General features: G+C 44.3%; 1 protein-coding gene across 5 annotated transcripts in view; it reads right to left on the bottom strand.

Annotated features, from left to right (window-relative positions):
- Positions 1–1,751, bottom strand: part of PDLIM7 (PDZ and LIM domain 7) — a 68,309-nt gene extending 66,558 nt beyond the window's left edge. For 3 of the 5 annotated variants that reach the window (XR_003943058.1, XR_003943057.1, XM_030211287.1), the window contains exons 1-2: positions 1,333–1,506; positions 1,052–1,159 (exon numbers count right to left, since the gene is read on the bottom strand). Coding sequence is in view for 3 of the 5 variants with exons in the window: in XM_030211287.1 (XP_030067147.1) it covers positions 1,052–1,159; positions 1,333–1,365 (141 nt within the window). In the remaining 2 variants the exon portion in view is untranslated. Of the gene's footprint in view, positions 1–1,051; positions 1,160–1,332; positions 1,509–1,570 lie in introns of those variants that run through there. The other 2 variants (XM_030211289.1, XM_030211288.1) reach the window with 2 other exon arrangements.
- Positions 1,752–16,462: the final 14,711 nt, after the last annotated feature.

Genomic DNA, 16,462 nt, shown 5'->3' with positions numbered 1-16,462 from the left:
ATTAACAGGATAACTCAAAAAATAGTTGAGACCGTCACTCTGTCTCATATGTTAAAATAACAAACAAAATTCACAGAGTGTATAAATGACAATGCATTGTCATTTATACACTCTGTGTATTTTGTTTGTTATATTAACAGGATAAGCAGCATAAAAAGTATTGTAATGTTTTGGGATCTTACCAGATACTTGTAACCTGAATTGGCCACTGTTGGAAACAGGATACTGGACTTGATGGATCTTCGGTCTGTCAACACTTATGACTTGGGAAAATCCTCTGCTGATTTATAGGATAAGTAGCATAAAATCTGCCTCTTTTGAGATCTTGCCATGTATGTGTGACCTGGATGGGCTGCTGTTGGAAACAGGATTCTGGGTTTGATGGTCTGTCCCTGTACAGCGATGCTGATATACTTAAGGAGGAGGTGAGCAATTCCAGACCCATTATTCCAACATATATATGTGTGCAGTCTGTTTTCTGGTACACAAACTTATACATGCATATTCAGTCACTTATGTTGTCAAACCCCTTTTCCATGTGAAAAACTCCAAAGTGCTTAAATGAGAAAAACAGGAGCAGAGTGCTAATGAGGGTGATGAGTACCCTGTATCCTGTGATCTTTAACAGTAAGAGCAGTCACTAGGATGCAGCACTGTCCTTGCACCCAGCATGCAGGGCTGGTGACACAGCTCTATTAGCCAGTGCCCTGTCCAGTCCTCCCTTCCTAGGCAGCAGCCTGCAGAAAACAGAAGGGAGGGGTGAGACTGGAGCAGAAGGAAGATTTACTCCCTCCTAAATCCAGACCCTCCCCTCCTGTCATTCTCTAGGGAGTGAAAGAAGAACAAAGAGATGCCTATACTACCAAGTACAAAAACTGATATATTTTAGCCACAAAGGGTATAAAGAAGGAGGGAGAAGCTGGCTGCCCAAGTGCTCCTTACTTCTTATACAAGCACGGAGCACAAATGCTGTTCAAACTTCTTCTCTGCTTCAGGCCCTCAGGCAGCTGGTGGGGCTCAGGCAAGGTCTCCTTATTGCACAGTCACTTACCCGGGAGATGGACAGGGGCATACTGAAGTCTTTCCCCCCCTGTAGTCGGAAGCCCCAGGGCGCAGGCCCCTCAAGGGTCACCTTGAAGACACTCATATTACTCATCACCTAAGAAAGGAGAGAGAACGAGTTAGTCAGTGGTACAGGAAGCCAGACAGAAACCTTCATTTCCTCTTCATGTTACAAAGCTGCTACTTCAGGGCTTCATACTGGAGTTCAATGATGTATGTAATTGCCGTAGAGTGAAGCCCAACTAAACTACACCATTTGCATTCACTTGCCTTTGTATTCCTGCTGCTTTTCACAACGCACATAATTACAGCCCCGGAGCTTTCTGAAGACACCCCATAACCAAATGAGCCGATGCAGACAGAGCACCAGTGATGAGCAGCAGACACTGCCAACTTGCAGTGCTACCAGCCACACCACTGGCAAACATGCAAGTGCCCACCCACACCACAGACCCCGACTGGCATTATCGCATGGTCCGAAGCACCCAGCACTGGACAATCATCTCACCCAGCTCAGCTCCCCCTCTGCCTTGAATAATTCAAGCCCGTCTGCAAAAAGCACAGCTGGATCCGAATTCCAGGGGAAGCTGCATCAGCTCTTCCGTCAGCCAACGCCTGCGGTTTGCAAGCAGGCTCTGCCTGCACCAGAGCCCAGTCTCCATCTCAATGCTATATAAGGAGTGTAAAAGGACACCGGCCTGCTCCAGTGAATGCAGGCCTGGGAGGGGCACAGCACAAGCAGCATTCCCAACACCTAACAAGGGGGAGATCAGCAAAGTTCCAACACAGCCACAGGGAGGCATGTGCACCAGGCACTCACATTTGTATTCAGGCCCTGCAGTGTACTCCAGGCACATGCATGTGTACCCACCTCCTCTCTGGGGTAAAGCAGCTACCAGTTGCACTTATAACCCCCTTCCAGTTACATAAGAACATAAGAGTAGCCATATACTGGGTCAGTATCCTGTTTTCCAAACAATGGCCAAGCCAGGTCAAAAGTAAGTACCTGGCAGAAACCCAAATCGTAGCAACACTCCATACTCCAAATCCCAGGGCAAGCAGTTGCTTCCCATGTCTGTCTCAATAGCAGACTATGAACTTTACCTCCAGGAACTTGTCCAAACCTTTTTTAAAACCCAGGTACGCTAACCACTGTTACCATATCCTCTGGCAAAGAGTTCCAGAGCTTAACTATTGGTTGAGTGAAAAAATATTTCCTCCTATTTGTTTTAAAAGTATTTCCATATAACTTCCTCGAGTGTCCCCTATTCTTTGTTCTTTTGGAAGCAGTAAAAAATCGATTCGCTTCTACTCATTCTACACCACTCAGGATTTTGTAGACCTCAATCATACCTCCCCTCATCCATCTCTTTTCCAAGCTGTTTTGGAACCTATTACCATTATAACATTTCTGGGAAAGCTTTCACTTTTAAGCTTTCCAACAAACACCATTTCACTGATTCTCAAGAGCTGCTGCTACTTATTGAACATCTTCAAAGTTCCCAGTGGTTTCTCACAGTTCAGAGACCCAGATATTGGCAGGAAAGGCTCACTGGGTCCGCCCAGTCTGGCTCCTTGTGTCTGCCTCCTGGGCTGTTAACAGGTTTCCCCTTCACCCCTCCTTTACTTCTCTTCTTAGTCAGTCTTTACCCTGAGCAGAGATTTCAACACGTCTGCTCTTGCTTGCAAAGTATTTCGAAAAGGACCCCCTCCCCTCCCCTCCTAAGGGCTGGCTTAACCATTAGGCAAACTTGGAGGTTGGCTGTAGTCTAAGGAAAGCCAGAGGTCCTGGCAACAGTAGAAACTTCAAACTCTATCAAGTCTATAATTTTACCACACCACTTTTCAAACAGCTCCATTACCTGGATAAATGGCATTTGGAAATCAGTCTCATGCTTTCTCTATATATATAAAGTTAAAGATTGAACAGAATGATGTCCGCTAATGCTTTTTTTAAATTTGTTTTTGTGATAATTTATTATCAAAATCTGGGGGGGGGGGGGGGGGAATTGCATAGGACTCAAGCTTTACTTAGGGCCCTTTGGAAAATCATCACAGAAGAGTCAGGAAAGTGTTCCATATTCTGTGCCCTGTCACAGGCAGAGAGGATCGTCTGCTGATTCCCAGATCTGAAGAGCTGACAGCTTGCACTATGTAATGCAAATGTAAAGTGACCAGAAAGGGAAGAATGTAAGACAGGAAAGGAGAGAAGGCAAACAGAACATCAAGTGACTATTTACAAATCAGATAAATGGTTACTTAAGGGTCCTTTTACTAATGCTGAATGTCCTATTTTATAACTATGGGCCACTGGCTCTTACATTTAGTAAAAGGGTCCTTTAAATCCCATCCTGACCTAAGCCTAAGAGGAGCCCTTAATCTCACCTTGAATGACCTAATTCCGGGCACTACACAAACTACCCCTCTCTGGACACAGTAGCTGTCCACTATCCAGCTGAATTCGTAAGGTACCTTCCATGGCCCTTCTGTCACTTTGTAGTCTCGATAACTTGGAATCCTGCTACTTCTTTGGATTCTGCCAGGTACTTGTGACCTTTTTTTAAACCCAGGTACGCTAACCACTGTTACCATATCCTCTGGCAAAGAGTTCCAGAGCTAGACTGGAAAAAGTTGAAAGCAGGATAATGGGCTCAATGGACCTTTGGTCTGACCCAGTATGGCTATTCTTGTTAATTCATCTGCAATCTTAAGGCTGCTATTAGGCAAATATAAATGACATTACAGTAATCTAATTTAACACTAGTGCCACAGTGACCTTTAATTAGGTTTGCCTTATTCAAATAACCCTGTAATTTACAAATTAATCATTAAGCTATATATATAGCTACGTCATGCAAGGTTCCACATTAGGAGTCACGGAACAAGAAAGGGATCTAGGTGTCGTCGTTGATGATACGTTGAAACATAGTAACATAACATAGTAGATGACGGCAGAAAAAGACCTACATGGTCCATCCAGTCTGCCCAAGACAAACTCATATGTGTATACCTTACCTTGAATTTGTACCTGTCCTTTTCAGGGCACAGACCATATAAGTCTGCCCAGCAGTATTTCCCGCCTCCCAACCACCAGTCCCACCTCCCATCACCGGCTCTGGTACAGACCGTACAAGTCTGCCCTCCCCTATCCTCTCCTCCCCTATCCTCTCCTCCCAATCACCACCCCCTCTTCCCCCCCACCTGCTCCGCCACCCAATTTCAGCTCAGTGTGCTGCTGTGGCTAAGAAAGCAAATAGAATGTAATGTATTATTAGGAAAGGAATGGCAAAGGAGTGGAGGAGTGGCCTAGTGGTTAGGGTGGTGGACTTTGGTCCTGGGGAACTGAGGAACTGAGTTCGATTCCCGGCACAGGCAGCTCCTTGTGACTCTGGGCAAGTCACTTAACCCTCCATTGCCCCATGTAAGCCGCATTGAGCCTGCCATGAGTGGGAAAGCGCAGGGTACAAATGTAACAAACAAAACAAAAATGAGGATGTTATAATGCCTTTGTATCGCTCTATGGTGTGACTGCACCTCGAATATTGTGTTCAATTCTGGTCGCTGCATCTCCAAAAAGATATAGTGGAATTAGAAAAGGTGCAGAGAAGGGCAACGAAAATGATAAAGGGGATGGGACGACTTCCCTATGAGGAAAGGCTAAAGTGGCTAGGGCTCTTCAGCTTGGAGAAAAGGCAGCTGAGGGGAGATATGATAGAGGTCTATAAAACAATGAGTGGAGTTGAACGGGTAGGTGTGAAGCATCTGTTTATGCTTTCCAAAAATACTAGGACTAGGGGGTATGCGATGAAGGTACAATGTAGTAAATTTAAAACGAATCAGAAAAACATTTTCTTCAGTCAATGTGTAATTAAACTCTGGAATTCGTTGCCAGAGAATGTGCTAAAGGCGATTAGCTTAGCTGAGTTTAAAAAGGTTTGGACGGCTTCCTAAAGGAAAAGTCCATAGACCATTATTAAATGGACTTGGGGAAAATCCACTGTTTCTGGGATAAGCAGTATAAAATGTTTTGTACTTTTTGGGGATCTTGCCAGGTATTTGTGACCTGGATTGGCCACTGTTGGAAACAGGATGCTGGGCTTGATGGACCTTTGGTCTTTCCCAGTATTTATTTGTTGCATTTTTATCCCACATTTTCCCACCTATTTGCAGGCTCAATGTAGCTTACATTGATCCGTCATGGTGATTGCCATTCCAGAGTGAAAGATACAAGTGGTATTACATAAAGAACATAAGTGATATAGAAGAATTAAGCAAACGGGTATAAAGAGATCAAATTTGGAATAATAGATACAGTGGTAATGCGTTACAGTTCATATAATATGTTAAAGTTTAAAAAATGGGTCGATACAGTATGCCTTGTTGAAAAGGTAAGTCTTCAGTAATTTCCAAAAGTTGGTTAAGTCGCTCATTTTTTTCATGTCAAGTGGTAATGCATTCCATAGCTGCGTACTTATGTAGGAAAAGCTAGATGCATGTGTTAATTTGTATTTTAGTCCTTTGCAGCTGGGGAAGTGTAGATTCAGGAATGTGCGTGCTGATCTTTTAGTGTTCCTGGGTGGCAGGTCTATGAGGTCTAACATGTAGACCGGGGCATCACTGTAAATGATTTTATGAACCAGGGTGCAGACCTTGAACATAATACGTTCTTTAAGTGGAAGCAATAAGTATGGCAATACTTATGTACTTATGTAAACATAACAACCAACCATTTAAATTTGCTTTAATCCTGGCAGCTGAAGCCTTCATCATGCATCATGCATTCTGCATCCTGCAAAGGGAGGCTTAGTCAGTGCTTTCCGGACATCAACAGAGCAGCTTCAAACTATGCTGACCCAAACAATCTATGAGGATATCCTACATTCCTGCAAATGACTAAGGGCCACATCCTGAGAATGAGACAAAAACGCTATTCGTATATCAGCAAGAATTGTGGCCACAGAGAGATTAAAAAACTAAACAAGCTAATTTATACCAGATACATTTGTTTATGAGCAACCAATGAAGTTCAGCCTTTAGTGGAGTAACACTATCGAACTTTAATTCAGCAGTGGTATTATTCACCAACTGTAGTCTTAAGTTGAATCATAACATTACAGTTCAGTGAATTATAATAATCCAATTCTGGGAGTAAGGTTATTGATTGAACCACTAAAATTTTGTGCAGATAAATATGACCTTATAGCCCAGAGCTGTCTCAATCTAAGGAGTGGAGGAGTGGCCTAGTGGTTAGTGTGGTGGACTTTGGTGCTGGGGAACTGGGTTAAATTCCAGGCACAGGCAGCTCCTTGTGACTCTGGGCAAGTCACTTAACTCTCCATTGCCCCAGGTACAAATAAGTACCTGTATATAATATGTAAGCTGCATTGAACCTGCTATGAGTGGGAAAGCGCGGGGTACAAACGAAACAAAATAATAAAGATCAAATTCCTCCATCATTTTAGCTCAAGGTTCCAAATAAATGTAAAAAAAAAAAAAAAGAGGGGAGAGGACTGAGCCTTGAGGGACTCCATATTAACTGGAAAGATCCCAGAGTATAACATTTTCCAATGTATTATTTGGAATTTATCCATTAGGAACTTGAAACTATTGTAGTGCTATAGCTGTCACATCTAACTGCTACAGCTGTATTAACAGAAGAATATGGTTAACAGCGTGACAAGCTGTGGATAAATCCAACTGTACATGACCAGCTTGGACCCAAATACTCTCTCCATAGTGTATAATAGGGCTGAAAGTCTTCCTGAGCAGGGTGCAATATCTCCCAGCATTCAACATACTTCCACAATTGTTTATGTACCACTTTTTCAGTTATTTTTGCCAAGTGGCAAATTTGACACAATACAGAGATGGCAAGACGCTTCCCTCAGTCTGACTTCCCTCTTTAACCCATTAGTGCCTAATGTTCCCATAAGCCATATGGGAACAAATTGATGGGAACATTGGGCACTAATGGGTTCATTCTGGTGTAGCCAAGGCCTATACTGTAGATAATGAGATAGAGCCATTATTTTTCATACACATTTGAAGGACCTTTTATTTACAAAGATTGTTGGTGGGAGGTTAGAGTAAAAATGAGATGTGTTTAAAGTTTTAATTATCTTGAAGGATTTTAAACTGGGTGTTTGAAGTTTAGTTTACATAGCTTATTGTTAGTTAAATGTTATTAAACTTAATTCTTTTGTGTTTCTTGGTGTATGTTTGTGTGTTTATGTATGTGAATTGTAAGATATAGAGATATGACAAGCAGATACATTTTAAACAGTGAAATGAGAGAGTGGCAAAGACTCTGCAGGGCTAAGGAGAAGACCACTGCTGGCCTCAGGTGGCCACAGGCCATTTTTGCTGTGCGCTAAGGCCCTTTTTAGCACAGCAGGTAAAAATGCTGAAAAAAAAAAAAAGACATGACCATGCGTTAAGATTTCACTTACTGTGTGGCCATGCGGGGAGGGGGGAGGGGAACACTTACCACCACTCATTGAGGTAGCACATGGTGCTGCTTGATCACAGTCAGATTAACACCTGTGGAAATATTTTTTTAATATTTCCGCTAGCACCGGAAATGCCGCATGCTAGGGGTGGAACTGCTGCCGGCACCCGCATTGGGCCAGCAGTAGCTCCAGATTAGCGCATGGTAAACTCGCGGTACGCTTACTGCCACTTTGTAAAAGAGCCCCTAAATGAAGTGGCCTCAGGACAGAGCCACTCACAACTGGGACTGAGCAAAGATAATCTGGACACAGCAGGAGCAACAGAGAACCAGACCCTCTTTCCTGCCCTCACCAGGTCACTTGGGGGCACCGTTTTCAGACGTTCTAAGAATGGGAATGTAGAAATATATCTTAATCTTCTGTGGTGTACTCTGAAAAAATTCATACCAGGGGGGGGGGGGGGGAGGAGGCAGCTGGAAAAAATAAGGTTGTCTGAAAATTTAATCTTCTATGAAAAATCAAAACGGTAACTTGATCCATTTTAGAGGGCAAAATTACTTCAACTCATCCATAATAGAGAAGAAAACACTAAAAAAAAAAAAAACCTAGTCCAGACTCAGATTCAATCATCTGTTTCAGACAAGGCAGTTCCTACCTCCAACTCCAAAACCACAGCAAGTGGTTATTAGTGAGGACTAAAAAAAGTCAGGAGTCTTGAGCAGTAGCAGCCTCCTTACATGGCATTCTCCCTACAGACACTTCCAGGAATGCTGCATTTCTGCTATTACTTTGCTGTCATCACTTCTGTGCTTTCTTCTAACAAAACCATGATGTAATGCACACATGCTTTCCAGAAACAGGACTCCCTCACAACAAGGTCACAGCCAAGAAAAGGGCAGAAAGGTTTCTTCACAGACTGCTTGGAAAGGGTTCATGTAAGTGAATAAGCACTGACTATTAACCCCCACAGAGCTAAGAAAGAGGAAAGGATCAGGGGGAAAACAGACAATTAATTGCTTAAGAGATCCTCCCAGAGTTTAACTTGGGGGGGGGGGGGGGGGGGGCTGGCAACCAGATCCTTCTATCATAGTCCTGGTAATGCAGCTGTCGGACCATTCAGCAAAAAAAACAAAACAAAAACAAATATCTAACGTCCCAACAAGAAGATTAATCAAAAGAAGAAATAGGACAGTATACGGGTACGAGAAGTCTGGAATATGTCACCAATAGCATAAAGCAAAACCTTATCATAAATCATATCATAAGAATGTAAGAGCAGCCATACTGGGTCAGACCAATGGTCCATCTAGCACAGTATCCTGTTTTCCAAACAGTGGCCAAGCCAGGTCTCAAGTACCTGGCAGAAACTCAAATCGTGGCAACACTGCATACTACAAACCCCAGCGTAAACAGTTGCTTCCCAAGTCTGTCTGAATAGCAGACTATGGACTTTTCCTTCAGGAATTTGTCCAAACCTTTTTCAAACCCAGATACACTAACCGCTGTTACCACCTCCTTCAGCAAAGAGTTCCAGAGATTAACTATTCATTGAGTGAATAAATATTTCCTCTTATTTGGTTTTAAAAGTATTTCCATATAACTTCCTCAAGTGTCCCTTAGTCTTTGCATTTTTGGAACGAGTAAAAAATCGATGTGCTTTCTACTCATTCTACACCACTCAGGATTTTGTAGACCTCAATCATATCTCCCCTCATTCCTCTCTTTTCCAAGCTGAAGAGCCCTAACCTCTTTAACATTTCCTCATATGAGAGGAGTTCCATCCCTTTTATAATTTTGGTTGCTCTTCTTTGAACCTTTTCTAATTCTACAATATTTTTTTTTTTTTGAGATATGGCAACCAGAACTGAATGCAATACTCAAAGTGAGGTTGCACCATGGAGCGATACAGAGGCATTATAGTATTTACAGTCTTATTCACCATCCCTTTCCAAATAATTCCTAGCATCCTGTTTGCTTTTTGCGGCTGCTGCTACACACTGAGCAGAAGATTTTTATCTACAACACCACCTAGATCTTTTTCTTGGGTGCTGATCCCCAATTTGAACCCTAGCATCAGGTAACTATGATTTGGATTATTATTTCCAATGTGCATCACTTTGCATTTGTCCACATGAAATTTCATCTGCCATTTGGATGCCCAGTCTTTCAATTTCCTAAGGTCTTCCTGCAATATTCCACAGTCTGCACGTGTTTTAACAACCTTGAATAGTTTTGTATCATCTGCAAATTTGATCACCTCACTCGTCATTCCAATTTCCATATTAGTTATAAATATGTTAAATAGCACCTATCCCAGTACAGATCCCTGAGGCACTCCACTGTTAACCCTCCTCCACTGAGAGAAATTACTATTTAACCCTACCCTCTGTTTTCTGTCCACTAACCAATTCCTAATCCACAGCAGAATCTTGCCTCCTACCCCATGAGTCTAATTTTCTCAGGAGTTTCTCATGAGGAATGTTATCAGAAGTTTTCTGAAAATTTAGATTCACTACATCAACCAGCTCACCTTTATCTCATTGGAATCTATAAAAAAGAAGACACACTCCAGATTCGACCTCAGCACATACAGGACCCTCCCATACTCACTAGTCACCCCAGATCCCTCCTCCTCAGCAAGTACAGGACCCTCCCACACTCACTAGACACCCCAGATCCCTCCTCCTCAGATAGTGCAGGACCCTCCCAGTCACTAAACATCCCAGATTCCTCCTCCTCCCTCCCTCACTAGTTACCCCAGATCCCTTTTGCTCAGACAATACAGGACCCTCCCAGTCACTAAACACCCCAGATCCCTCCTCCTCCCACACTCACTAGTCACCCCAGATCCCTCCTCCTCAGACAGTGCAGGACCTTCCCACCAGAGGCGCAGCCAGGTTCTGATCTCAGGGGGAGCAGACTTTTATAAAATAGGTGCCGGTTGGTGTCAGCTAGCCAGCAGTGTCTGTGTTGTTGCTCAGGTGCTATGGCGGGCAATGATTAATACAGGCTGTCTCTGTTGCGTCCTGCCTACAAGGAAACAGTAAGTTACATCAGGAGGCAGGACGCAGAAGAGGTCCCTGGATTGGCCAGAGCAGGTAACCTGTTTTCTTAACTACAAAGTAAAAATATTAAAGAATAGCACACACATTCCTTCCACTGCTAGACACCTTGTTTAAATCAGATGGGCTTTTGTTTGTGTGGTGACTGGCAAGAGGGTACTCCAGGACTGCCCTAGAACACAAAACTTACCACACCATAACAGCCCTAACCCACCTTTCAGAAGACAGTGCTATATATATTACACCGGACTGTGGAGCACCATTATACCTACTATTGGGAAACTGGTACAAACTGCACTGTTACACATTTCTACACAGACACTACATGCTGGCAGAATCCTTCACCTCAGTCACACATACAGAACATGGACAGACCCTCATCTATATAAACATAAGATTAGCCATACTGGGTCAGACCAATGGTCCATCTAGCCCAGTATCCTGTTTCCAACAGTGGCCAACCCAGGTCACAAGCACCTGGCAGAAACCGAAATTGTGACATCATTTCACTCTACCAAGAATAGGGAGCCACAAAAATTTTTTTTTTTTTTTTTAAATAGAGACCCCCCCCCCCCCCCCACACACACACACACACTCTGTCCAAGGAAGCCAGACTCTATAGACAGTGCAATACTGGTAAAAAAGAGACAGAAATGCATTTTCTCCTGTACATTTTACAAAGCAGGTACATCTCAGTCCTTACAAAGTACTAAATAAAATTTTCTACCTTTGTTGTCTGGGAATTTGGATGGTCCCAGTCTTTTGTTTACATGTTCCATGAGTCAGTCTTACAAATTATTTTCCAGGTTGGCCTTTCCATTTCTTCTCTCGCCTCTTGTCTTCTTCCTTTCCTTCTCTAAATCTGTTTGGCACTGATTTTACATTTTATGTCCCCACTATCAAATAGCTGTGTATACAGCTGCCACATGATGCAGTTCCAGAAGGGAGATTTTTCAACCAGTCCTTGTGAACTTGCATCCCAAATTCATATGGGATTTGCAGTCCCTGATTCTACCCATCAAAATCTGTGCTGCAGTACATCCAAAATGACTTAATAAAATGCACTCGGACCCTTCTACTGTTGTTTGAACAATGTATTTTCTCATTTGCTTTGGTCCCGCTGTCTCTTTTCTGTTTTTCTCTGTTTCTTCTGCTTTTACAGGGTCTTTTGCCCATCTGACATTTCTTCTGTCTCCAAGTGCACCATCCTTCTTTCCTCTGCACCACTATTTGTTCTGTCCAGCATCTCCCTTCTGTGTCCCTTGTCCCTATCCTACCCCCAAGTTCAGCATCTGCCATTTCTGTGTCCCCATCTCCAACCCTCCCTTTTCAGCACAAGCCCAGGGCCGTGCTTAGGGTCTCTGGTGCCCCCCTGCAGACTATCAGTTGGCACGCCCCCCCGGACCTGCCTGGTTCCAAGGCACGTGAAGAGCTGGGCGGTACCAAAGAGCTGAGTGCTGCTCCCCCAAGCTGCCGTCTGGGGCGCGATGGAGGAAATGGTTGGGTTTGGCCTGAGCCTCCTCCGCTCCATCCCCGATTCCCCGGCACTTTAAATTTACTTCTCTCCGCCTCCAGCTCCGTCTGTGCAGCGTCAGTGAAAGCGCTGCCTGACGTCTCTCCACCAGCCTTCCCTTCGCTCGTTCATTCCCTCTGTGTCCCACCTTCTTCTGATGTAATTTCCTTAAGGGCAGGACACAGAGGGAATGAACGAGCGAAAGGAAGGCTGGTGGAGAGATGTCAGACAGGCAGCGCTTTCACTGATGCTGCACAGACGTCGGAGGCAGAACGAGGTAAATTTAAAATGCCAAATCGGGGATGGAGCGGAGTAAGGTTTAAAAAAAAAATACAACTTGACGGCACGGCGCCCTTGAAGGCAGACGCCCCCCTGCGGCGCTTACTGCGCTTACTGTGTTGGCACGGCCCTGCACAAGCCTACTTGGTCTCCTCATCTCCCCCTTTTCTAGCATTTGCCATCCAGGTGTCCCCATCTCTCCCTTTTTCTAGCATTGCCCTGTATCCCCATCTTCCCCCCTTTTCCAGCACTACCCCTGCATTACCATCTTCTCCCTTTTCCAGCATTACCTTTTTGTTCATATCTCACCCCTTTTTCACCATTGTCCCCATATCTCCATTTCCCCTTCCAGTGGTGCCCCTCTGTGTCCCTATCTCCTCCTCCCCTTTTCAGTAGTGCCCCTCTGTGTCCCTACCCCCCCCCCCCCATTTTCAGTAGTGCCCTGTGTCCCCATTTCTTCATTTTCCAGCACTGCCTCTTTGTGTTCCAATGTCCCTCTCCTCTCCCTGTCCAGTATTGACTGTGTCCTTCTCCCTCCCTGTCCAGCATTTACCCTTCCCTCTCCCCATGTTAACCTTCTTCCCAGTCTCTTTCAGCGCTCCCCATCCTCCTTGGGGTCACATGTCTCCCTGGCCTGCTCCCACGGTCCATCCTCTGGCAGCTCCAAGGAGGTTTAATAGACAGGAGACCAAGTGACATCAAAATGTTGAAACCAATTAGTCCAATCTCACTTTCCCCTTCCCCACACAGCTGTCATTGCTGTACTCTCAAAACAAAGCAAGCAAACCTATGAGCTGCTGCATCCACGTTGTCACTCTTTATTGTTAAAAAAAAAATCCTTTATCCTCCACCTTTTAAGACACTGCCTATCCTGCTGGATAGTGATGGCACAAGGAAAGCAAGTTTGGTCCAGTGAAGGCTAACTCAAAATAACCTGTTTCTTAGCTGGGCCCTAGCATTACCATATTAAAAATGCAACCATACCATGCCTATGTGGCTATGTTCCACTAATGTTAAACAATTAACTGGATTTCTTGAAAGGATTATATAAATGTAGGATGCATGACTAGGGGCACAAACATACACTTATTTATTAAATATCACAATTCCTCATGTACAGCCACAAAACAACTTTTTAGGGCAGATAGTGTTCCTTTTATTATCGACCAGATAGAGATAAGAGTTTTCAGTTTTGGCACAATATAAGTCATCATCACAAGAACAAAATATAAGAAAACCAGTGGACTGAATTAGGGGCTTATAGTCCATTTATGTTTAAACAAAAGATATCTGCATGAAACAAAATAGTTATTTTTATTTTGACTTATAAAACTACTTGCCCCTTAAACACGTTCAAAACAGAATAATCCCTTTGTGTATCTAAAAGATAAACGTCTACAAAACAGATGAAGATGTGATTCCATGTGCCCCAATGAAAGGAGAGTTTAATTCTACTTCCATTTAATTTCAGTATATTTTATCATCTTTATAACATCAGGCTTCCGAAGGCAGATTACAACTACAGTTAAGATGAACCCATCAGGAAACAGGATAGCCTCACTGAAATCTGGACATCTATATATAAGAAGTGAAGAAAAATGAGCACAAACTATAGACGTTATAATTGCAGTTTCTACCAGCTAGAATAATTTTTGAAGCTGTTTTTGTGATATTCAATTGTTATTTCTTTACTCCTCCACCTTTTAAGATGGAGCAACAATAAAGAATGACAAGGTGGGTGCAGCATCTCATAAGTTTGCTCGCTTTGTTTTGAGTGAACTGAAATGACGGCTGTGGGGGGGGGGGGGGGGGTGGAAAGTGGAAACAAATGGCTTCCTTGCTTACAGTGGAGTAGATGGGCTCACTTCCACTCTGGTCTTCGGCTGTCGGCAGCATTTTCTCCATTCTCTCCCCCCCCCCCCCCCCCCCCGAGTTTTGCATCTTTCTCCCTCTCTTCCTCGTCCGCATGGTCACTTTACTTCCCTGAAGCGTTGTTCTCCCTCTGGCACCGGTGATTCACAGCCTTCTGCCAGCGTCGGGGCCTCTCTTCAGGCGTGTCCCACCTCTGCGGAAAACAGGAAGTTGCATTTGAGTAGGCTCATGCCTGAGAAGAGGCCCCGACGCTGGCAGAAGGCTGACTGTGATTCGCCGGTGCCGGAGTTAGAACGCCGCTTCAGGGCAGTAAAAGTGACTGACCACGCGGACAGGGAGAGTGGGCAGAGGAAAAGATTGGAGACGCTCGGGAGGGGACAGAACAAACTATTGGGCAAGAGGTGCCATTTTTTCTAGAAATCTGTTTGGGGGAGCGACCGCTCTCTGTGTGCCCCACCTAGCCACATCATTTATTCCTTTTATATACCATTTCTTATTGCAATTACAAAACAGAACAGTTTACATTAAAAAATACATCTCATAACCAAATAGGAACTCCAGTCAAAAATAGGAAAGCCACTGCTTCCCACATTCACTGTGAGACCTATGTGCAGCAACCAGCAGAACCAGCTTAGTTAGGTGGTCGTCTTGAGCAGCAAGGAACAGCTGCAGTCAGATGAACACAATACATCCTGACAATCACAGAAACAAACACAGACTCAAAGAGAAATCATCCTTTTGCTGCTCTGCAGACTGGGCAGTGTCTTGGCGTGAGGCGAGGCTTTACCATCAATCAGTACCCAGGCCCACCCTAAACTCTGTCCACTGCACCAACCTTGCCTCCTGTGTCATTCAGCCAGAGGGACAAACCATCATCCTCACACAGAGTCCTGGTGCTACCAATCACACCCACTAGAAGCAATGCTAGTCCTCAGCTGTCAATCAAAGTCTCGTCTGCAGTCTTGCTCATTAACAGTAACACTAGTGCTAAGAGATGTATAGCTTTCCTCTCTTCCCTGCCCTCCCTTCCCATCCATGTCCAGCGATTCTCCTCTCTCCCCTGCTCTCCCATCCATGTCCAGCAATTCTCCTCTCTCCCATGCCCTCCCATCCATGTCCAGCGATTCTCCTCTTGCCCCTGCCCTCCCCTCTCCCATGTCCAGCGATTCTTCTTCCAGCCCATCCTCCTTCTCCACTACCTCCCAGCGTCGGACTCAGCAGCATGAACGGTGCAGGCAGAGATTGAAAGAAGCTGTCAGCATCGGAGCTTCCCTCTGCGAGTCCCACCTATGCGGAAACAGGAAGTTGAAACAACATAGCCGGGACTCGCAGAGGGAAGCTCTGACGCTGACAGCCTCTTTCAATCGCTGCCTGCACCATTCGCGCTGCTGAGTGTTAAAAAAAAAAAGTAAGTAGGGGACTGAGAGGCAGTGGTGTAGCCAGACTGCCAATTTTGGGTGGGCCTGAACCCAAAGTGGGTGGGCACAAAATGTTCTCTCTACCCCCCTCCCCCAGCAAAATTTAGTCACACTAATCAGATGCATTTGTCACACAGGGGTAAGTGCTGCTTTTCAGTGCATCAGGTTTCAGAAAATAATTTATTTAATAGCCTAACACCCTTTTCAATGAGCTTTCAGAGGCCAAAACCTCCTGCCTCAGGTCAGTATAATGCTGTTATGGTATCCTCTCCTGACCTAAGGAAGTATTGGTCTCTGAAACATTATTAACACAGGTACCATATTACTTGATCCTAAATTAAAAATAAAATTATTTTCTTTATCTTTGTTGTATGGCCATTTACTTTTTCTCATTGTGTTGCTCCCAGTCTCTAGATTCTGCTTTCCTTCATTTTCGCTTAACTCTTCTGCGCCATTTGTCATGTTCTCTCCTTTTTCTTTGCTTTCTTCAATATTTTTCAGCCGCTCTGTCCAGATTTAATTCTTACTATCCATTCTTTAATTTCCTTCATCTACCTATGGCTTTTAATCTTTTCCTCACCCTTGTTCTCCCCATGCCCCTTCCTCTTATTCTCCAGTCTTTTTCTACTCTCCTTTTCCATCCAGCAACTTTCTCTCCCCATCCTTCCAGTGTCTCCCCTCTTTCTCTCCCCATCCTTCCAATGTCTCCCCTCTTTCTTTCGGCATCCTTCCATCCAGTGTCTCCTCTTTCTCCCTACCCTTCCATCCAGCATCTTCCCTCTTTCTCTCCCCATCCTTCCACCCATC

This window comes from Microcaecilia unicolor, chromosome 8 (genome assembly GCF_901765095.1).
Source record: "Microcaecilia unicolor chromosome 8, aMicUni1.1, whole genome shotgun sequence".
Classification (NCBI taxonomy): Eukaryota; Metazoa; Chordata; class Amphibia; order Gymnophiona; family Siphonopidae; genus Microcaecilia; species Microcaecilia unicolor.
This window is presented reverse-complemented; position numbering and strand designations above follow the sequence as displayed.